Source organism: Pipistrellus hanaki, assembly GCF_964339955.1.
Source record: "Pipistrellus hanaki genome assembly, chromosome: 1".
Classification (NCBI taxonomy): domain Eukaryota; kingdom Metazoa; phylum Chordata; class Mammalia; order Chiroptera; family Vespertilionidae; genus Pipistrellus; species Pipistrellus hanaki.
Genome location: NC_140503.1, coordinates 129557679 through 129580801, shown reverse-complemented (window position 1 = coordinate 129580801; position 23123 = coordinate 129557679). Strand labels below are relative to the sequence as shown.

Here is a 23123-nt window from a genome sequence, read left to right as displayed (position 1 = left end):
CTGCAGACCCCCGGCGGGTCTGTCCGGGGAGCCTCTCCCACCTGCAGCTCGGAACTTGGGGAGCGCCACGGAGGGGGACTCGCGCCCCGCTCTGCGCACCGGCTCCCCGCGTCTCCCGGCGAGCGGCCTGAGGGGCGGCGCCGGCGGGAGGTGGATGCGGGTCTGGCTCCCGGAATGCGGAGCCGGGGCGGGGCGGGGGCAGTCGGACCCAGCAGGGCCGGAGGGAAGGACGCGGCGCGCGGTCCTGGCATCGCCGGCGGCCGCCCCCGCCCCGGGCCGCTCACCTGGCCGCGGAGGTCCGCCCGCTGGGGGGGCACCGCCTACCTTTTCGGAACGGCATCGCGGAGGCGCGCTCCCGCCGGACGGGCTGGGACACTGACGCGGGCGACGGCCACGGGCCAGCCCCTCGACTCGGGGGCTCTGGCGGGCGGCGGGCGCAGGAAGAGGGAGGGGGGAAGAAGGGACATATTTGGGCAAAGCCCGGGCGCGTCACACACGGAGGAGGCACCCCGCGGGGCGAGGCGGGAAGCGCGCGGCGGGGCGGGCCCTGGCGGAGGCGGCTTAACCCTGCGCTCCCCGAGGCCGCACCGCACCGCCCCCGGAGCTGCCACTGCTCCTCCCGAGGCCACCGAACCTAGAGCAAGCTCCTCCGATCAGGAGGACAGCCGGGTCCTTGGGGCTTTTCGAGGGCATCATCCCTGGAAGGATGTGGGGAACTTTATCCCGTTTTTATCCTTAGTCCTCGGGAGCATAGGACAGGTCAAGAGGACTGCCTGCCCAAGTGGCTGCTGGGCTCCAAGTGAAATCACATCCAGGCTGGAGGAAGTCACCCCTCAAAGTGCATCTGTGATAGTCACCCTGGAGTTGGGAAAGCTTGGGGTGTTGCGCTCAGAGAGGGTATGGAAGCTCTATGCCCCTCTACCCTCTTACCTTGTCCTATTCATCTCTTTCATTTGGCTATTCCTGAGTCGTATCCTCTATAATAAGCTAATAATAGCTAGTAAAGCCCTTTTCTAAGTTCTGTAAGCCTCTCTAGCAAATTATTGAGCCCAAAAGGAGGGAGTTGTGAGAATCCCTGACTTGGTTGCCAAGATGGACAAAGAGTGGGTAGACTGGACACACAATACTTGCAACAGGCATCTGAAGTTAGGGTAGTCTTTTAGAACTAAACCCTTGTCCTGTATGTAGGGTCTGAGGTTACTTCTGGGCAGTTAGGGCCAGAATTGAATTGAATTGTTAGATACCCAGTTGGTGTCAAAGAGCTAGAGAACTGGTTGTTGGTGTGGAAAACCCCCACACATTTGGTTTCAGAAGTCTTGTAACTGAAAACATTTCTGACTCAGGTAGTCTGAAAGCTCCACATCCTGGGTAGGGAAAGGAACATGGGACTCATCACTATCTTGTTTCTGGTCCATGTTTAGTGAGCAGCCCTCTCAGATTGTTGTTGTTTAATAACCTGGGGAATATTTATAATTTTACCACCAATCAAATTAGCTGACAAGGATTGATGTCAACATTTAATAACTCCAAGTGTTTCTGCTTGTCCCCTGCAGAAGGGAGGAAACAATGAGGCAAATTCACAGAGAGATAAGAGAGTGGCAGGGAAATTAGATTTGCTGAAGTGGCAGCCAGTGACTGTTGGGGACATGGGCCGGAGTAGTGGGACATGGCCTTCAGGGTTTTGATGTGGAGAAAAGATATGAAGTAATTTTAAATTGAGACTATACTCCCAGGTTCTGTCAACAATATAGTATGAGGCATAGAACCAAGTCATTTTATCATTACTCACCAAACTTACAATTGTGCATGCTAACATTCTTGTTCTCAGACTAATGGACTACTGATTTAACACTGCTCCTTTTCTGGGGAGCTCTTACCATATCCGAGTGTTGTTGAAGTCTAGCCTAATTGCTAGAACCCCTCCTGAGGGCTGCCTAGCCAGGCTAGTCTTCCTTCCACTTCCTCCTGTTTATCCTCATTTTAGAATGGTCACCACCAAAACCATAATCAGGTCATCTGAGGTCCTGCAAACAGACGTGCTCAAATTTGTGGGGAGGTAAGCAAGCTGGAGGGCTGGTTAAACAGATCACTGGGCTGTAGCCCCATTTTCTGACTCAGTAAATCTGGCATGAGGCCCCAAAATTTTCATTTCTCACAAAGTTCCAGGTGATACAGTGGTTGCTATTTCCCCTAGTTGCAGAGGGCACTTGGAGAACCGAAGAGGAAAGGGGACTCAGCTGTGAGGTGAGGGCAATGGAGGAACAGGAGCAAACCTGGAGCTCCTTTTATCCCGGCAGGAGCACCCTTCTGCCTGGGCATGGGTGCTGGCGGAGTGCTTCCTGCCCTGGCTCTGGGGCAGGAAGTGCCCAGGGCCACAGCCTCTGGTTTTCTTGCTGCAGGCAGAAAAGGGCCTGCTTCCCAGATTTCTTTTCCAGTTCAGAGGTCAAAAGCTTTCATGCTCTCTCCAAAGGATGGGTAACCCTCAAATAGGAAGATATCTGATACTCCTTACCCTCAGAAACTGGTCCTCACCACAGCCTTTCCTTAGCCAGGTGTTTGGGTATTTTTTACATTTCCCAGCCTTTCCTTTCTAATTACAGAATGTAAGGTTTTGTCTCCAATGAAGGGATTCCAGGCCAAAGAAGGGGCTGAGCACCTTTTCACGGGGGTCAGGAACAGGTAGGAAAGTGTGTGTGAAGAAGAAAGAGAGGAGGAGGGGGGGTGTGTGGAGGGGGTAGCAGGGCCCATCAAGGACTTGACAGCTCACCCCCACCTCTGCCAGACTCCCTGGTATGGAGAGTCCATCCACTGTCTCCACTGCCCTGGCTCCCACTGCCTGGCCACCTCCCCACTCCACGTGGTATGGTTCCAGCGGTTTCAAGTTCCTGCTGCCTTAATCTTCCCAGCTCGTAGGGGTTTGCCCAAAGGCAGACATACAGCCAACCAGCCAACCGTAGGGTAGGGTGCAGGCAAAGGGCAGGGCTGGGGAGAACTGGCTGAGGATCTCTGCTTATTGTGCTGTGTGACATAACCCACTGGAGCCTCAATATTTTTACTATAAAATAGGAACAGCGAATCCCTGCAGGCCCTAGCGCACCATACTCTGGGGCAAGGTAACCTCTGTGGTCGCTGTGGGGAGCCGGGCGCGGCTGGACACCCGTGACCATGTGGCATCAGCTTGCCTGCACCAGTGCGCTGCTCTACAAGTGCCTTTATCAGGTTCTTGGGCAGTCCCACCCACCAGTGCTGGCCTAAAGACGCTGCTCCCGGTGCCAACTTTCAAGGAAGTTTCTATTCCTGAAAGGAATGAAAAAGCTTAGATTTGTTGAAAGGATGCCACTTGTGCCAAAAGTGGGAAGGGAACCTAAGAACTTGCATGACATACAGGGACCTTCAACTGAAGATACTGGGTTCACAGAAGGCAATTTTGTAATCTTGGCACTGGGTGGTGGTGGTTGCCTCCACTGGGGCCATTTTGAAATGATGCGCCTGACAATCAGCCCTTCTATGGACCCCAAGAACATGTTTGCCTTAAGGCCAGTACCAGCCCCTTTCACGCCCATCACCCACAAGGGTATGGGACAGTGTATGGGGGCAGCAAAGGCTGCATGGATCACTATGTGACTCCTGTGAAGACTGGCCACCAGCTTGGACAGTAGAGATGGGTGGCTGTGAATTCAAAGAGATACAAGGTTTCCTCCACCAGGCTGCCCACAAGTTCCCTTTGCCAGCAAAGGCTATGAGCTGTGAAACCCTAGAGAAGATGCAGAAAGATCAAGAGGAATGAGAGCGTAACAACCAAAACCCCTAGACTTTTGAGTGCATGGCCACTGCTAATGTGCTAAGGGATACAGAAAGTACTGAGCCCCTATGACCTGACCCAGAAGGGGCAATACTGGGAAAATTCTACCTGCCTGAATGTGTGTAGTGAGAATATGAGAAATAAGTGTACAGAGAGAAGGAATCTACATTTTTGTTCTCCTCAGTTACCCTGAAAGTCTGGGTAGCTCTGATGTCATAACCAACGAGCCACATATGAGTGCTGTAGATGACAGTACATTATATTTATATTAAATAAAATTTCAGTATCACCTCTGGCTAAAAAAAAAAAAAAAAATAGAGACAATGCACTCTTCATGGATTGCTCTGAGGATCTGATGAAATCATGTTTGCCTGGAGTATAAGTGCTCAATAAAAGGTAGCTGCTGTTCTTAGTAGTATTAATATTATTAGAGCTGGAAGCAGGGAGAGGGTTCCTGGGTGGTGAATGGGAAGGGTCCTAGAAGGGGGGGAGTGATGGGAGCACCTAGGAAGGCACAGGATGGGAGTGTGTGGGCTTGACCAAGGAAATGTAGGGGCTGAGGTTCAGTGGGGTCAAGAAATGCAAGAGAAATCCAGCTCCTTAACTGTCTTTTACCATAATGTGAGTCTGAGTGTGTGTGTGTGTGTGTGTGTGTGTGTGTGTGTGTGTGTGACTATGACGGATGAATGAATGGGCCATGGTATCAAAGAAAACTACAAACATTTAGAATAGTTGGACACAGTAACTCATAGATCTTGGTTTATAATGATCATTCTTCTATTAGAGGAAGCAGGAGATCTTTCAGGATTGGAGATGACTGCATGACATCTGTGGCACCAGAAAATAAGCACTTTGCTGAGGCCCCAACCAATGACAGAGGCATGTCCAAAGGAAAGGGCTCCTCTGGGACAACCATAGAAGAAATGGATTGTGACCCATAGGCTAAAGGAAGAGCCATGCGTCCATATTGACATAAACAAGTAATTGGTAGAGGAAGGAAAGCTCTTCTCTACAAATTCTAGAATTTATAGAATTATTAGGATTATAGCTAATAAATGTAGAAGAAAAGTCACCATTTGGCAAATGCCACAGTAACAATTATATTATAGGAGAATCATCAGTGTATGCTAAAATTAGTAAAATATGATGATAAACAGGATATTAACAGCTTTATAGAATCTCTCACAAGATAATTATTAATCACAAAGGGGAAAATGGTAACTTTACAGTAAGAAATCCTGGCAGCCACCTTAACCAAGTGATCAAAGTCAATGGACCAGGAATGGACCAAGTCAGCATCATGTGCCTCTTGATATAAGGCACTGAGATGGACACGCGATATCTGTAATATTCTTTATTTTCTTCTTTTTTTATTATATATATGTTATCTCTTTTTTTCTTTTGACAAACCCTTGTTTCAAGGGCTGACTTTCACTAGATCGCAGCGAGGGAGCTGCTCTGCTACGTACGAAACCCCGACCCAGAAGCAGGTCGTCTACAAATGGTTTAGCGCCAGGTTCCCCACGAACGTGCGTTGCGTGAAGGCCGTGGGGATATCTGTAATATTCTTGCCAAAAAAATGTATAACCTGACTTTAGTCATGTGAAAACATGAGACACCTAAAATGAGGGCCATTCTACAAAATAACTTAGCAAGTACTTCTTCAAAAATGTCAAAATCATGAAAGACAAAGAAAGACTGAGAGAGTGTTCCAGACTAAAGGAGACTAAAGAGGCACAATGACGAAAGGGAATATGTGATTCTGGGTAGCAAATTGAACCACAAAAGGGAGATTTATAGGACAGCTGGTGAAATGTGTCTAGTATTGTACCAATATTAATTTCCAAATTTTGATTACTGCACTGTGGTTATATAACATTTAAGGAGTTGAGGTGAAGGGTATATGAAAATTCTTTGTACTCTTTACAAGATTTTTGTAAGTCTGTAATTCAAAATGAAAAGTTTTAAAAAACTAAATTGTAATTGTAGTTTTCTCACCAAATGAGAAAACTCCCAAATTGACTTGGCTGTGTTACCAGCTACTAATTACTGTTACTGATGGAAATTGCCCAATTTCCAGGCCACATAATAAGGAGCATTAACATAAATTTAGTGGCTTAAAATACCACACGTTTATTAGCTTGCAAATCTGTAGGTCAGATATCACACAGCAAGACTGAATTCTCTACTCAGGATTTCATTAGGCTGAAATCAAGGTGATGGCTGGGCTGAATTACCATCAGGATACTTTAGAGAAAAACCTGCTTCCACATTCATTCTTATAGGAATAAGGTCCCCATTTCCTTGCTAGCTATTAGCAGGTCTACTATCAGCATCCAGAGGCTGCCTGCATCCCTTGCCATAAGGCTCCTCCCTCTTCAAGTCAGCCACGCTGAGTCCTTCTCATGCTTTGAACTCTGATTTCTCTCCAAACCAACCAGAGAAGGCTCTGCCTTAATGGACCCAGGCCACTAATTAGGAATCTTAATTACATCTACAAATCCATTACTTAGATTGGTGTTTGACTAAATAACTGGAAAAGGTGTTATGTGCAACAGGCCTGGGAATCTTGGGGGCCATATAAGAATCCTGACAAATTACTACCACAGAGAATAATTTCTTAAACCAAATACATGGATATGAATTGGCAAGCAGTTATGAGCGAGGGAGTGGGAAATGGACTGCAATGAGGACATGGGCTGCCCAGTGCCCCCAGGGTCAGTCTGACCTCATTCAGCTAAAGGTTGATTCTCAGAGAGGGCTACCTTTCTCTCCTAATAATCCTATTTATTTGTTATTTTTATTTTTTTGTTAATCCTCACCTAAGGATATTTTTCCATTGATTTTTAGAGAGTGTGGGAGGGTGAGAGACAGAGAAACATCAATGTGAGAGAGACACATTGATTGGTTGCCTCCCACACATGCCCCTACTGGGCCTGGGGATGGAGCCTGCCACTGAGGCACCAAGCCCTTGACTGGAATCAAACCCTTGACTCTTTAGTCCATGGGCTGATGCACAACTCACTGAGCCAAACCGGCTAGGGCAATCCTCCTATTTAAACTCTACTTCTGTGTGCAGCCCTGACTGTATTAGAATGTAATTATCCTCCCTTTCTGTTAAATTTTCAGAAATCAGGATTTAGTTTCCAGGAGGCAATTTTTTTTCATATTTAATTTTTTTAAAATATACTTTATTGATTTTTTTTACAGAGAGGAAGAGAAAGGGATAGAGTTAGAAACATCGATGAGAGAGAAACATCGATCAGTTGCCTCCTGCACACCCCCCACTGGGGATGTGCCCACAACCAAGGCACATGCCCTTGACTGGAATCGAACCCAGGACCTTTAGTCCACAGGCCGATGCTCTATCCACTGAGCCAAACCGGTTTCGGCTCATATTTAATTTTTATTAATTGATTTTTAGGGAGAGAGAGGGGGGAGAGATGAGAGAGAGAGAGAGAGAGAGAGAGAGAGAGATCTATTTGTTCCACATGCATTCATTGGTTGATTCTTGTGTGTGCCGTGACTGGAGATCAAACACACAACCTTGGCCTACCAGGACAACGCTTTAGCTAACTGAACTACTCAGGCAGCGCTATAGGAGGCAAATATTTTCAAGTCCTTGATCAATGTCCTTGACTCAAAGTCCATGTTCAACTGTCCTTGCAACTTTGCACACACCAAGCAGTTACAGCTGGGGCACTTGGGAACATGTGCCTGAGCCAGACCAGCTCCCTGCAGTTGGGGACATTTTTTCCTTTCTTCAGAAGGAAAGTGGAGCTGAGATGAGGTTACAAAGTCAGAGACAGGCCTTTGCAAGCTGTTCCCAGGGTCTAACTCATATACTCCCTCTGATACTCCCTGAGCCCAATGATGGGGCTGGATTGCAAGCAGAGCCATTGGAAATATCAGAGTTCTAAGTGACTCAAAATGTAACAGGCTTGCTCTTCTGAAGCACATTCCCATCAATATATAATCGGGCCTTTCTTTTTTTAATGTTACAAAGAGCTTTCTTTCTTCCTTTCTTTCTTTCTTTCTTTCTTTCTTTCTTTCTTTCTTTCTTTCTTTCTTTCTTTCTTTCTTTATTTCTTTTTTTTTCCATACACCCTGACAAATTTTTGACTTAAGCAGAGGCAAACGTTCACCCCATTTCACTGAAGATGGAGCTGGCCTCCGCTAGAGGAAGTGGTTTGCACTGGCTGCTTGGCCAAAGGCAGATCAGAGACCTAAATCCAGGCCTCCTGACCAATGCCACTGTTCTCACTGGGCCGCACGGCCCTTCTCCAGGGAGCTGTGTCCTCTCCTCCTGTCTTTGTTCTCCAGGAGGGACATCACAGTCCTCAGAGTGTTAGCTCAGCTGGGACTGAGGGCCATTCAATCCCAATGTATTTAGTCTTTTTTTTTTTTTTTTTTTTAATTCATTTTAGAGAGGAAGAGGAAAAGGGATAGAGGGGGTGGGGAGAGAGAAACATCCACTTGCTCTTATTCTTAATGACCTACTTACAATTAAGGAGCCAGGCTGCCTCTTTCCCAGAAACCAGACTAAACTTCTCAGGCCAAGTGGTAGCTTTCCAGCCCCATTTTGGTCCTAGAATTGATGCTGAAGAGGAAAACAAGGAGTCACAGAGATTTCAAATTAGTCACATAATCACTTCTGGAGATAAAGGGTGATTCTTCATTGTGGGGTTTCACTTTACCTATAATAAGGACACTTCAGAGGCCAACTAAACAGTGGGCAAGCCAGGCCAGTGGGGGAGAGGTGGGGCCATGTGACCAAGTGCAGTGCTGGCTCTTGTTCTGCCTCCTGGTGCCTCCACTCTGGCCACTGTTGCCTTCCTCTGCCTCTGTTTCCCCATCTGTAAAATGTAGAGAATATTAGTTGTTGACAGAATGAAAAGAGCAAATGATAGCTTAAAAAGTAAATACTGAATTTCTAACATTAGACAAACATTCTGTATATTTTTACTGTAGTTTATGGTGGCATATATACACATACACAAAAGACTGCTTGGATTTTTTTTTCCAATTAATATTCATTTTATTAAAATTTAAAATGTTAGGTTTTCCTTAAGCTTTTAGATTGAACTTAAGCTGCTTTAGTCTACTTATAACTTTGGTTAAAAAAAAAATAGTAACATATATTTCTGTTAAGGGAAACCTTGACAACTGGTCCCATTCAGAAATTTAGTTATTTAAACTGCCTTAACATTTTTAACCATATTTATGAAGTTAACACTTTATTGTTTAGAATACTTCAGTTTGCTCCAAGCCTTCCCAAGTTCTTAACCAACTACATATGGTGAATGCTAAGTTATCTTAAATGTTCTTATACTGCTTCTAATTTTAATAGAATTGTATTGTGCCTTTTAACTTAAATGACATCAAGCATGTCAAACTCTCGGCCTGCGGACTGCATGCAGCCCACAACGAATATTTTTGTGGCCCAGCCAATGTAATGGTATGCAAGAAACGTTTTGATAAAAATTTCGTAACTTAGCCGAAGCCTGTTTGGCTCAGTGGATAGAGCGTCGGTCTGTGGACTGAAAGGTCCCAGGTTCGATTCCGGCCAAGGGCACGTACATTGGTTGCGGGCACATCCCCAGTAGGGGGTGTGCAAGAGGCAACTGGTCGATGTTTCTCTCTCATTGACGTTTCTAGCTCTCTATCTCTCTCCCCTCCTCTCTGTAAAAAATCAATAAAATATATTTTTTAAAAAAAATTTCGTAACTTAAGTCTTACAATATCCTGTTATACATAATTATTAATAATGAACTACAACATTCAGTAATTACTGATTACTATAATCATGTTATATTCATTTCCCTTACGCACCTTACACAGGCACACCATTTCTCTCCACTAATACTAGCAGCGAATATTTTAGCAGCTGATTGCCATATCATTAGTCTTGGACTGACTTAATTGGTGTGCACAAAAGGAAATATTTTGCTTTTGGAGAATAAGAAAAATAGGTTTATTTACATTATGCTTATTAATTTGTACAGTTATTCACCAATGGGTTAATATTCAAGAAAAATATTAATTTTTATTAAAATGTTCTATTATTTTACATTAACGATTACTCATTTCAACCTTTTTATTCATCATGTCTCTATAGAAATAAACCTACATTTCTATGAAGATTGAAGCTTTTGTTTTTTTGTGGCCCACGTAAACTTAAATCTTGTTTATTAGGCCCATGTTAGCCTTTGATTTTGAAATAGTTGGTCTACATCAATCACTCAGTTACATTTTTAAAACTAGAATCACAAGGTCAGTCCATTGGGTTCTCAAATTTGTCACATTCTCTTAAAATTGCAAATTCTTTTTTTTTTTTTTTTTTTAAATCAATCTTTATTGTTCATATTATTACAAAGGTTCCTCATTTCTTCCCCCCTCCACCAGGTTCCCACCCCACCCTCTGCCCCCTCCCCATCCCCCATTGTCCTCATCCATAGGTGCACAGTTTATGTTCAGTCTCTTCCTCCCTCCCTTTCCCCGATAGTAAATCCCTTTAAAGATAGTAAATCTGTTACTTAGCATTTTCTCATATCAATAATACCTCCACATGCCCAATGATGCACTTCACACAAAAGACATTTTCAAATAGGTCAACCAGCCTCATCCAGGCCCCACCCAAGGCACTCACAGATCAACACCCCAGCGCTATACTAACTCAACACATTCAGATCTAAGCTTTCATCACTTGATTCAGCAGACCCTCAAGTTCCCGCAAAAGTTTCCAGCCATGTCTGAGAGGCAGCCGTGGGCAGGTACAGGCGAGGAGCGAGCTGTTTCGGGCCTGGCTGCTCCGGGCCTGGCCTCTGTTGCTCTGGTTCGTTCCACAACCAGCTGCTCCGTGTCTGGTCACTGCCGCTCCCGACCTAGTTGCTCTGGCCTTGGCTGTTGCTGCTACAGGCCTGGCCGCAACAGACCCGGCTGCTCCGGGCCTGGCCGCTCCCAGCCCGGCAGCTGCTGCTCCTGGCCTGGCCGCACCAGACCCGGCTGCTCCGGGCCTGGCCGCTCCCAGCCCGGCAGCTGCTGCTCCGGGCCTGGCCGCTCCCAGCCTGGCAGCCACTGCTCCGGGCCTGGCCGCACCAGACCCGGCTGCTCCGGGCCTGGCCGCACCAGACCCGGCTGCTCCGGGCCTGGCCGCTCCCAGCCTGGCAGCCGCTGCTCCGGGCCTGGCCACACCAGACCCGGCTGCTCCGGGCCTGGCCGCTCCCAGCCTGGCAGCCGCTGCTCCGGGCCTGGCCGCACCAGACCCGGCTGCTCCGGGCCTGGCCGCTCCCAGCCTGGCAGCTGCTGCTCCGGGCCTGGCCGCACCCAACCCGGCAGCTGCTGCTCCGGGCCTGGCTGCTCCCAGCCTGGCAGCCACTGCTCCTGGCCTGGCCGCACAAGACCCGGCTGCTCCGGGCCTGGCCGCACCAGACCCGGCTGCTCCGGGCCTGGCCGCTCCCAGCCTGGCAGCCGCTGCTCCGGGCCTGGCCGCACCAGACCCGGCTGCTCCGGGCCTGGCCGCTCCCAGCCTGGCAGCCGCTGCTCCGGGCCTGGCCGCACCAGACCCGGCTGCTCCGGGCCTGGCCGCTCCCAGCCTGGCAGCTGCTGCTCCGGGCCTGGCTGCTCCCAGCCTGGCAGCCACTGCTCCTGGCCTGGCCGCACAAGACCCGGCTGCTCCGGGCCTGGCCGCTCCCAGCCTGGCAGCCGCTGCTCCTGGCCTGGCCGCACCAGACCCGGCTGCTCCGGGCCTGGCCGCACCAGACCCGGCTGCTCCGGGCCTGGCCGCTCCCAGCCTTGGCAGCCGCTGCTCCGGGCCTGGCCGCACCAGACCCGGCTGCTCTGGGCCTGGCCGCTCCCAGCCCAGCAGCTGCTGCTCCGGGCCTGGCCGCTCCCAGCCTGGCAGCCGCTTCTCCGGGCCTGGCCGCTCCCAGCCTGGCAGCCACTGCTCCGGGCCTGGCCGCACCAGACCCGGCTGCTCCGGGCCTGGCCGCTCCCAGCCTGGCAGCCGCTGCTCCGGGCCTGGCCGCACCCAGCCTGGCAGCCGCTGCTCCTGGCCTGGCCGCACCAGACCTGGCTGCTCCGGGCCTGGCCGCACCAGACCCGGCTGCTCCGGGCCTGGCCGCTCCCAGCCTTGGCAGCCGCTGCTCCGGGCCTGGCCGCACCAGACCCGGCTGCTCCGGGCCTGGCCGCTCCCAGCCTGGCAGCTGCTGCTCCGGGCCTGGCCGCACCCAACCCGGCAGCTGCTGCTCCGGGCCTGGCTGCTCCCAGCCTGGCAGCCACTGCTCCTGGCCTGGCCGCACAAGACCCGGCTGCTCCGGGCCTGGCCGCACCAGACCCGGCTGCTCCGGGCCTGGCCGCTCCCAGCCTGGCAGCCGCTGCTCCGGGCCTGGCCGCACCAGACCCGGCTGCTCCGGGCCTGGCCGCTCCCAGCCTGGCAGCCGCTGCTCCGGGCCTGGCCGCACCAGACCCGGCTGCTCCGGGCCTGGCCGCTCCCAGCCTGGCAGCTGCTGCTCCGGGCCTGGCTGCTCCCAGCCTGGCAGCCACTGCTCCTGGCCTGGCCGCACAAGACCCGGCTGCTCCGGGCCTGGCCGCTCCCAGCCTGGCAGCCGCTGCTCCTGGCCTGGCCGCACCAGACCCGGCTGCTCCGGGCCTGGCCGCTCCCAGCCCGGCAGCTGCTGCTCCTGGCCTGGCCGCACCAGACCCGGCTGCTCCGGGCCTGGCCGCTCCCAGCCCAGCAGCTGCTGCTCCGGGCCTGGCCGCTCCCAGCCTGGCAGCCGCTGCTCCGGGCCTGGCCGCACCAGACCCGGCTGCTCCGGGCCTGGCCGCTCCCAGCCTTGGCAGCCGCTGCTCCGGGCCTGGCCGCACCAGACCCGGCTGCTCTGGGCCTGGCCGCTCCCAGCCCAGCAGCTGCTGCTCCGGGCCTGGCCGCTCCCAGCCTGGCAGCCGCTTCTCCGGGCCTGGCCGCTCCCAGCCTGGCAGCCACTGCTCCGGGCCTGGCCGCACCAGACCCGGCTGCTCCGGGCCTGGCCGCTCCCAGCCTGGCAGCCGCTGCTCCGGGCCTGGCCGCACCCAGCCTGGCAGCCGCTGCTCCTGGCCTGGCCGCACCAGACCTGGCTGCTCCGGGCCTGGCCGCTCCCAGCCTGGCAGCCGCTGCTCCTGGCCTGGCCGCACCAGACCCGGCTGCTCCGGGCCTGGCCGCTCCCAGCCTGGCAGTCGCTGCTCCGGGCCTGGCCGCTCCCAGCCTGGCAGCTGTTGCTCTGGGCCTGGCCTCTCCCAGCCTGGCAGCCGCTGCTCCAGGCCTGGCCACACCAGACCCGGCTGCTCCGGGCCTGGCCGCTCCCAGCCTGGCAGCCGCTGCTCCGGGCCTGGCCAAATTGCAAATTCTTAAAATATCAAATACAGGTCACCTAAACTTAACCCCAAAATAGCAAAAGCCTGAGTTGAATTTGTTTCACATTCCTCTATTTATATAAACTTTTACAGGGTTAAAAGAAACTTACCTAATCAAATTACAATTATGTCATTACCAGCGAGCTGGAGGTCCTGTCCTACAGCACTAAGGTTACTTACAGGCCAGAAACACCCTCTTTAGGATGGCAAGAAACATAATGGTTTTCCAGGCCTTCTGAATTGTGGGTTATATTGTTTTTGCAATAAAATGTTTAAAACTAAAGAGAAAGCTAAATTATAGATCTGCCACAGGGGAGTTTCCAGATGAGAGTTGAGATGAGCTTTTAAACTATTACAAAGCATTTGTTGCTTCTTAACATTGGCTTTAAGAATTAGCCAGGGAATTAATTTCTAAATGGTGTCATATTCTGGAGGCATCAGCACTTGTGCCCGGTCATTGTGCAGTTTCCTCAGGCACAGGCTGCACAGATGGAAGGACAGCTAATGACTAGAGAGGGACAGGCCTGTGGAGGATTAAAGAAAAGGCAAGAGTCTAAATCAGTCCATGGAGCAAAGGCACTTCCCTAGCACCTAAGAGATAATCAGAACTCAGGGCTCTCACGGGCAGATATCTAGCTCAAAAGAACTTGGGCAAAAGGGCAATTTTCCAAAAGAATATTGATTACTCTGGATGAGAGAACATCCTAACCACAGGACAAGACAGCGCTGCTGTGGGGCCACAGGCACCATCACGGAGGTTCCAGGGAACGAGGCCACTCCCACAGGATCTATGAGTTCTGAGCTGGGAGAGAGTGGTTCTGAGGAAGGGAGTCATGGTTCTTTGAAGAGCAGCTTGTTCCCTGGGCTTCATCAAGGCAGAACTGGTGCATTCTACCAAAAGCGTCAGGTATAGCGAGACCTGGATCTAGTGCCGACTCCTATCACCAACACACCTGCTCACCTTGGACAAGCCCCTTCTCTTCTCTGGGCCTCAGTAATCTCTACTTCAAACTGACTTGGAGTCCTTGAAGGGGACGTCCCAGGCCTGACATTACAGTTCTCTGAATAAGGGACAGAAAGGCAGATTGGGAAGCAAAGGAGAGGAAATAAGGGCACTGGGAAGACTGACAAGAGACAAACACCCTAAGAAAATAGGGATTTAAACAGAAAACAACACCTCTAGGGAAAGTGCTTAGACAGACAGGATATAAGAGGGTGTCTGGTCACCCCACAGGGAGAGAGCCTGGCTATTCTTGCTGGCAGACTCTCTGAAGTGCCTAAGGCCAGGTCCCCCACTCATTTTATTCTCCCTAAATCCAACTTGTGGCATCTGTGATACTATTCTAAAGCAGAGTGACTGCATAATCCTTCTTATGGAATGTTTCCTCTCAAGACATGTGCTCTGAGCCCTCCAGGTACACAGTAGATAAATGGACATTTACCAGATAGATGAGCAATGGATGTTTGGAAGACTGTGCTCCTCAAAGCTTAGAGCCATGGCGTTCATCTTCATATCTTCAGCTCCAAGAGCCTGGTTCACTGCTGATGCTTAACTGCTAAATGAGTCAGTCGATCACAAAGCTACCTTTCCTGCTGAATATAGATTCATATTCTGTGTGCCTCAGACTCCAAATACGTCTCGTCCCTCCTTGTGTCACTGGTTCTGCCAATTCTCAGAAAATACTCAGTAAACATTTGTTTAAAATCAGGTCTTCTCTATTTCCTGTCCTGTGACTCAGTGCCTGATGCACAGAAAGAAAGGGAATAATAGATGTTTACTTAAGAAGTGCCTGCCTCTGAGAGCTAATGAACTGTCAAGGTTCACCTTCAGTGAGGGATGCTCTAAGTGTGAGTGTTTGGCACGCTGCCCGCCTGTATCAGAGAGGGAAGTTGCTGGAAGAAACAGCTGGCAGATTTCAGTGGCTTTGCACAGTGCATCATGCTCACAGCGAGGCGTCAGTGTTGGTGGGTGGGGTGGGGTGGAGACTCTGCATTTACAGGCTTATGCACGTATCTTCTTATTGGATCCACTGCCAGCCATCAGACTCAATCCTGAGCTCCAGTGCTGGGGCAGCAGCTTGAAAGGCACCAGAGACAAATGGGGAGGAACTGAATTGTCCAGCACTGGGCTATGAGCTGGGAGGGTAAGGGAGGAGGGACACGACAGCTAATTTCAGAGAGGAAGTACTGGCAGAGGCCATTGTTCCTTTTCTGAATCTGTCTCCATCTCCACCCCCTCAGCTGGCCAGCAGACACCATATTTGAGACTGTACTAAACATCTGTTAAAATACAATTAAATAAACAATCCTTCCTAAGTCCTGTATTCAATTTAAAAATGATCCTGGAAGTCACTTATTTTCAGATACCAAATTCTGTATCAGTTAGGGATATCTGTCCATAAGTAACAGAAACCCGAATCTAGTTAAACAAGAAAGGGCTTCTTTCTGGTGTAGGAAGTCCAGAGGTCAGCAGCCCAGGGCTGGTGCAGTGAATCTGTAGTGCTCTGTTCCACCAATCATGGTACGTGGCCTTCTTGCCCACAGTCTGACCATTGCTGCATCTCCAGGCTTCAGGGCCACATCACTCAAGGTTGAACTGGGACAAAGGAGCAGCACTAGGTCATCTTTCCTTTTTACCAGGAAAGTAAAAGCTTTCCCTGAAAGACCTCAGATATTTCTAATTCTATCTCATTACACAGAATTATAACTTGGGTGCTGGGAAGCAGAAAATGGGTTTCCTAGGGGCAGGTGGGAAAAAAAGGAGTGGGTCATGGCATGTTACCCCAGAGATCCCATACAGAGAGGGTGGTTTTAAAGACTTTTCAGTCCTCTTCAAAATGACCAAATGGCTCAGTGTTTGAGCATCGACTTACAAACCAGGAGATCATGATTGGATTCCTGGTCCAGGAATATGCACAGGTTGTAAGATCAATCTCCAGTGTGGGATGTGCAGGAGGCAGCCAATCAATGATTCTCTCTCATCATTGATGTTTCTGTCTTTCTCTCCCTCTCCCTTCCTCTCTGAAATGAATAAAAATATATTAAAAAAACAAAAGCAAAAACAAAACAAACAAACAACAAACGATCAAATGTTGGTTGGGAGAAGCATTCTTTCTGGCATATTTAAGGTTCTTCATATCCCAGTCCTTAAACTTTTTCAAAATAAATGTTTTAGACAAACACCAATCTTGGACTAAGGATTTTAAAGCATTTTACAAAAATGAATGATTTCAGATTCCCAAGATGAATCTGAAGTTCAGAGTCGACATCCTGTCTTAAAGGTAAGTCTGATGTTATAGCTTTGCCATCAGACTGAGGACGCTCAGTGGCCCATCTCTGGCTGACTGGACTAACTGAAAACTGATGAGGACTTAGGACCAAAAGTTTTGTCCACCCCTGACTAGGTAGGATGAGACTATTTTCCTTTCAAGGAAAATTGTATGAGTCAGTCAAACACCTGAAGTTTTTGTGTAGATGAGAGTGGCTTTAGTAAAGGACTCATACTTGGAAATTTTTTTTTTACATGGCTCTAGGAGCTCTGAATATGTTTATAAGGCCAATTATACCTTCATCTGCTTACTAGCATCATCATTGATATATTTTAGAACCATATTTTCAACATGTTATATATTTTTACTTAATCATAGTGTCTAGCAGAATGGTAAGCATTTTATTTTTTTTTATTATTTTAAAAAATATATATTTTATTGATTTTTTTTTACAGAGAGGAAGGGAAAGGGATAGTTAGAAACATCGATGAGAGAGACATTGATCAGCTGCCTCCTGCACATCCCCTACTGGGGATGTGCCCGCAACCAAGGTACATGCCCTTGACTGGAATGGAACCCGGGACCTTTCAGTCCACAGGCCGATGCCCTATCCACTGAGCAAAAATGGTTTTGGCAGAATGGTAAGCATTTTTTTTAAAAATATATTTTTTATTGACTTTGAAAGAGAGGAGAAGAAAGGAGACAGAAAGATTTATGAGAAAGATCAATGAGAGAGAAACATCAATTGGCTGCCTCCTGCATACCCCACACTGGGAATTGAGCCTGCAACCCAGGCATGCATCCTGACCAGAAACCAAACCAGCAATCTCTTGGTGCATGGGTTGATGCTCAACTACTGAGCCACATCAGCTGGGCAGAATGGTAATTCTTTAGTAGCTAACTGGTATAAAAACATATAACTTCCCTGAATATTTTAAGCCTGACCCAGTCAACAAATCACATAATTTGATTTAAATTATTAATCCATTAAGATAAGCAGAGAGAAAAGGCAATTTATATCACTGGAAAAGGCAATTTATATCACTTCTCCCCTCTCTCCCAATATTTCCAAATTAACTTGTTTGAAAAAGAAGTTCAATATCTTAATTCCCTTTAATCCCTGGGAAGATGAAATATTTCAACACACATAAGATCACTAAGGGCCATCAAATAGCACAGTGGATGTGACTTGAAATGTTATTTCTGTCTTTGGAAACAACTTCTGGGTTTACCCAAAAGTTTTATCATTAGAGGTTACTAGCTGCTCATAATGAGGGGACATACGGGTGATCAGTGAAGAGGCAAGTTTTTGTCAGAAAATATACATTTGTCTAATCGCCTGGAGGAAAAAGTGTTATTATTCTGTTATAATAATAACTAGAGTCCTGGTGCACAATTTCATGCATGGTTGGGGTCAGGCCAGCTGGCCGAGGGGGATGGACCATGGGAGGTTGGCTGGCCACAGTGCACTTCATAACAGCTGGTCATTCTGGTTGTTCCAGTTGCTTGGCTTTTATATAGAGTGATAGTTGGTGAGATATGGCAAAATGTGGAAATTATAAACCACCCTTATTGCTGAGGTGAATGTATTCATGAGTTTTATTTTTTGTTGTTGTTTTGTGTGCATGTGTGTTTAGAGAGAGTGGAAAGGAGGGGGAGAGACAGAGAGAAACATCGATGTGAGAAAGACACATTGATTCGTTGCCTCCAAGCTTGCAACCAAAGTACGTGCCCTTGACTAGAATGGAACCTGGGACCCTTCAGTCCACAGGCCGACACTCTACCCATTGAGCCAAACAAGTTAGAGCCATTCATGAGTTTTATAAGCAACTGCCCATATGAAGTCTCTAGAGAATCTGAGTCTTCATTAAAGTGAGAATTAATTAGGTTTTGTTTCCTCAAGGAAAAGGATGAATTCTGTGGTTAAAGCATTGTTCCAATACACCACGGTTGCAGGTCCGTGGTGTATTGGAACAAATGACAGCTGATGGATGGGAAGGGTTTGAGGGACTTGGTAAAAGGATGAATTCTGTGGTTAAAGCATTGTTCCAATACACCACGGTTGCAGTACACACACAAGCAGCAGCCAATGAATGCATAAATAAGTAAAACAACAAATTGATCTCTCTCTCTCTCTCTCTCTCTCTCTCTCTCTCTCTCTCTCTCTCCTCCCACCCCCTACAAGGATTTTAAAAAATATGTTTTTATTATTTCAGGGAGAGGAGAGAGATAGAAACATCAATAATGAGAGAGAATCATCAATCGACTGCCTCCTACACACACTCTACTGGGGGTCAAACCTGTAATCCCAGGGCATGTGCCCTGACTGGGATAAACTTTGATCTCCTGGTTCATGAGTTGATGCTCAATCAGTGAGCAACACCAGCCAGGCTCTTTAAAATAAACTTTTAAAAAACTTTAATAAAAATAGGTGGACAGCTGTAAAAAAGAAGAAAATCTTACCTTTTATGATAGCATAGATGGATTTGGAGAGCATTATTCTAAGAGAAATAAATCAATAAGAGAAAGACAAGTCCCATGATTTCACTTTTACGTGGAATCTAATGAACACAATAAAATAACAAAATAGAAACAGACTCATAGATACAGCGAACAGAATGACCGCTGATGGATGGGAAGGGTTTGAGGGACTTGGTAAAAAAAAAAAAAAAAAAAAAAAAGGTGAAGGGATTAAGCAAAATAGCAACAACACACCTCATAGACACAGACAACAAACATTATGGTGATTATCAGAGGAAAAGAGGAGTGGGGGGAGGTAGAAGAGGGTAAAGGGGGGATAAATAGTGACAGGAGGAGGCTTGACTCGGAGTGAACACACAATAGTGTGCAGATGATGTATTATAGAATTGTACACCTGAAACGATTTTATTAATTAGCGTTACCCCAATAAATTCAATAAAAAAAATAATAGGCAGACAGAGAAATAAACACAGTGAGTCTGAGACCTGAGTAAAAGTGAAGATAATACAAAGGGAGGTGAGTGGGAATTGAGAAAAATTCTCTTTCTCCATCCTTGTCCCAGTCTCCTCCCTAGGACTTTTTCAGAGCTAGAGGTTTTACTTTTAGTAAATATAATGTCTTCATCAAATACAGTCTTCCCTTTTGTTTACTCTGATAATGCAAACATATTTGATTGTTGCAGAAACCCTACCTCTTTTCCTACTTTGGAGTGCTTAATAAAGCCCTCCTAGGAAGGGCATGAGAGAATGCATTTGGAAGAGTAGCTCAGAGAAGACTGTGACACCCAGATGCAGGGAGCTGAGGGGCACTGATCCTATGAACTTGGGGAATCTTAGAGCAGGAAAGGGAACACTGGAACTTAGACATACAGTTATGCTTGCAAAATTGTAGACATTAAGCATCATAACTTCCCTCGAGCTTCTAAAGCCATGCAGCAGCTATTAATTTCACTTTTTAAAAATATATATATTTTATTGATTTTTTACAGAGAGGGATAGAGAGTTAGAAACATTGATGAGAGAGAATCATCGATCAGCTGCCTCTTGCACCACCCCTACTGGGGATGTGCCCGCAACCAAGGTACATGCCCTTGACCGGAATCAAACCCAGGACTTTTCAGTCCGCAAGCTGACACTCTATCCACTGAGCCAAACCGGTCTCTGCTATTAATTTCACTTTTTAAAAAAGTCAGTTCGGGGGTTCTTCAGCCATCTCTCTTTTTTAAAAAAAATAGGAATTTATTTTTTAATTAACAGACTATTTTTGGAACAGTTTTAGATTTACAGAAATATTAACCAGACTGTACAGAGAGAGTTCCCATATACCCCTTCTCCCTCTCTTGCACATTTCCCTATTATTAACATCTTGCATTGGTTTGGCATGTTTATTACAATTGATGGACAATACTGATAATATTAACTGAAGTCCATAGTTTATATTAGGGCTCACTTGTGTTTTACATTCTAAGGTTTGAACAAATGCATGACATGTATCCATCATTATGCTATCATACAGTATATTTTCACTGCCCTAATGCTCCACCTATTCATTCTTCCCTTCCTCTTCTTCCCAAACTCTCTAATTCCTAAAACATGGATAACTTTTTAAGAGAAAATATTATCAACACATTCAGAAAGTCACTTAAGAAGCACAGTAACTTTTGGTGATTCATTTAAGGAACTACTTTCATTATATGCTGTGGGGGAAAATAAGACAAGCCACTATATGGAAAATTTTCTGGTTGCCTACCTAACATCCATTCACCCTCTTTTTCACAGGAAAAGAACTTCCAAGTTTAACAGGACACAGGCTGCCTGAAAAAAAAAAAAAAAAAAAAAAAAAAAAAAAAAGGCTACATCCCAGCTTCATTTGTAGCTAATCACTCATTTGACAAAGCTCTGTCCAAGGCAAAGTAGCAGAAATACTGCAATGCAGTATTAAAGAACTAGGATGTGCCCCCAAAACTTTTCTTCCACCCCTCTTTCTCCTTCTTGTAGGGGAAAGGTATATATGATGGATGGAACTTACACAGCCTTCACAGACCAGGAAGTAGAAGGCACATGCTAAGGATGGCAAAGCAATTAGACAGCATGTGTTCCTGATACCTTCACCTGGCCACCTCTGGGCTGCTTATCTTAGAACTTTTATGTGACGATCAAAAACACTCTTATTTAAACTGCTATACCGGGTTCAATATTGTACCTCCCAAATTCTTTTAGCTCTTCAGAACCTCAGAAGGTGGGAAATAGTGTGTCTGCAGATGTTGTTAGTCAGGATGAGATCATACTTGGTTTAGGGTGGGCCCTAAATCCAATATGACTGGTGGCCTTTAAAAAAAAGAGAGACATAAAGACAGAATACCAAGTGATATATCTCTTAGCCAGAAAATGCCAGCGATGGCCAGCAACTACTGGAAGCTTAGGAAGAGGCAAGGAAGTATCATGCAGGGGTCTTCAAACTACGGCCAGCGGGCCACATGCGGCCCGCAGAGGAGTCTGATCCTGTCCGCCAGGTTTTTTGGGCAGTGAGCGCAGCCGAGGTGTTACAGTAGGAATTAGTAGTTCATATAGTCCGGCCCTCCAGCTCTCTGAGGGACCGTGATCTGGCCCCCACTTTAAAAAGTTTGAGGACCCCTGAAGGGCCTTCAAAAAGCACCTTGACACCTTGATTTCAGATTTGCAACTTCCAGAACGGAGACAGAATTAATTTTTGTTGTTTTAAGCCTCCTGGTTTGTGGGGATTTGCAATGCCAACCCCAGGAAACAGTTACAGCTACTGTTATAGTTTGTTGTCTTTGTAATGAGGACCCACTAACCCTTATATAGTCATCATGGAAAACGGACCGCTTTTCCCACTTGATTCTAATGCCACTGCTCACTCAAGAAATGAAAGTTCTGCTGGAAAATGGCTGATTTCTTTTACTAATTTATAGGCGATAAAGAACTCTGCCCAGAACCTTCTTCACTTCACCTGCCACTGAGATTCAGCAGTCTTCTTTGTGACCACCTTTCTTCACAATTTGATAAAAAATGCAATAGGAGGGAAGGGCAGACCAGGAAAACTGACAGATTACCAAGATTACTCTTTCATTCTTGTTCCATCTTTCCTGATCACTCTTCTCACTTCTCTATCTACCCCTGGACCCACCCATTCTGGGCAAGGAATCTTTGAGCTATCCCAGAAACCAATCAAGTGCTAACTGGCTAAAGTAGCTAAGGGAACAAGGCCACACTCCAAAATTTCAGATATATAATTGCATTAACTCCAAAAAGAAAAAAACCAGTTTTAGTTGGATAATTGCCATGTGAATTTAACTAGGTGAGAAGTGCTTTCAATGCAATTAACAAGATCCTCAATTTTTGCTTCTCATTGTGATATAAAGACCAAGTGCCGACCTGAAGAGAAAACACAAGAGAAACTTTACTGACAGCCTGATCCATCAATGCCTCTTTGGTGCAGCAAAAATGAATAGAGGACAATGTGTTGTTAAGTTCCTCCTTTCCTAACACTGCATGACTCCACTCATTTGTTTTCAATTACATTAATGCCTCAGGTGAAACACTGCCACACTTCAACTGTCCCCTTAGGTACAGAAACCCCTTTTTAGTGATGGCAGAGTTAGAAGAGAAACTAAAAAGTTTAAAAATAAAATCAAAAGTTTCCTTTGAGTTCACTAATATATATTTTAATTCTCTTAAAACATCACTTACTTTAAAAAAAAATAATTGCATGGCTAGGTTCAGGATCTGAAGGAGGGGCCAATGCACAAATGAAAACACTAGACAAGAAATATGAATTATTAAGGGGTGGGAGTCAGGTGGTGTGTCTTTCATGAAGAGCACACTGACCTCTGGCAGTCCACTTTTTATTAGGCATATCAAAGGTAAAGTTTGGTAAACAGTAAAAGGATTATCAGGTTAGGGAATTATCTTGAACCACCACTATCTCAACAGATGAGGTACTTGGCATCAGCCCTGCAAACGCCCAAGGTCCATCGGCCTTCTGCATTCCTTGGCGCACTCTCATAGGATCTGCACTGGGTGATTTCCAGCAACTGATTAAAAAAAGGTCAAAAATAATTTTTTTATTCCTGTTCTTAGGGGAAATGGTTTTAGTTTTTGCCCATTGAGGATGATGTTGGGTGTGGGTTTGTCATATCTGGCTTTTATTATGTTGAGGTA

General features: G+C 47.0%; 1 protein-coding gene, 1 long non-coding RNA gene and 1 pseudogene across 5 annotated transcripts in view; 2 read left to right on the top strand and 1 right to left on the bottom strand.

Moving 5' to 3' along the window:
• PFKFB3 (6-phosphofructo-2-kinase/fructose-2,6-biphosphatase 3) overlaps positions 1 to 447 on the bottom strand; it is an 88311-nt gene extending 87864 nt beyond the window's left edge. For 2 of the 3 annotated variants that reach the window (XM_084868488.1, XM_084868481.1), the window contains exon 1: positions 325 to 447. In XM_084868488.1, the coding sequence (XP_084724614.1) occupies positions 325 to 340 (16 nt within the window). In that variant the 5' untranslated portion in view covers positions 341 to 447. The remainder of the gene's footprint in view (positions 1 to 324) is intronic. The other variant, XM_084868484.1, reaches the window with a different exon arrangement.
• The window catches only part of LOC311614394, a 119157-nt gene that overhangs the window by 11157 nt on the left and 84877 nt on the right, over positions 1 to 23123 (top strand). The gene's annotated exons all lie outside the window — the stretch shown is intronic.
• LOC311614327 (large ribosomal subunit protein uL16m-like) lies at positions 2775 to 4450 on the top strand (annotated as a pseudogene). Its single transcript has one exon. The product of its transcript is annotated as a large ribosomal subunit protein uL16m-like (transcript).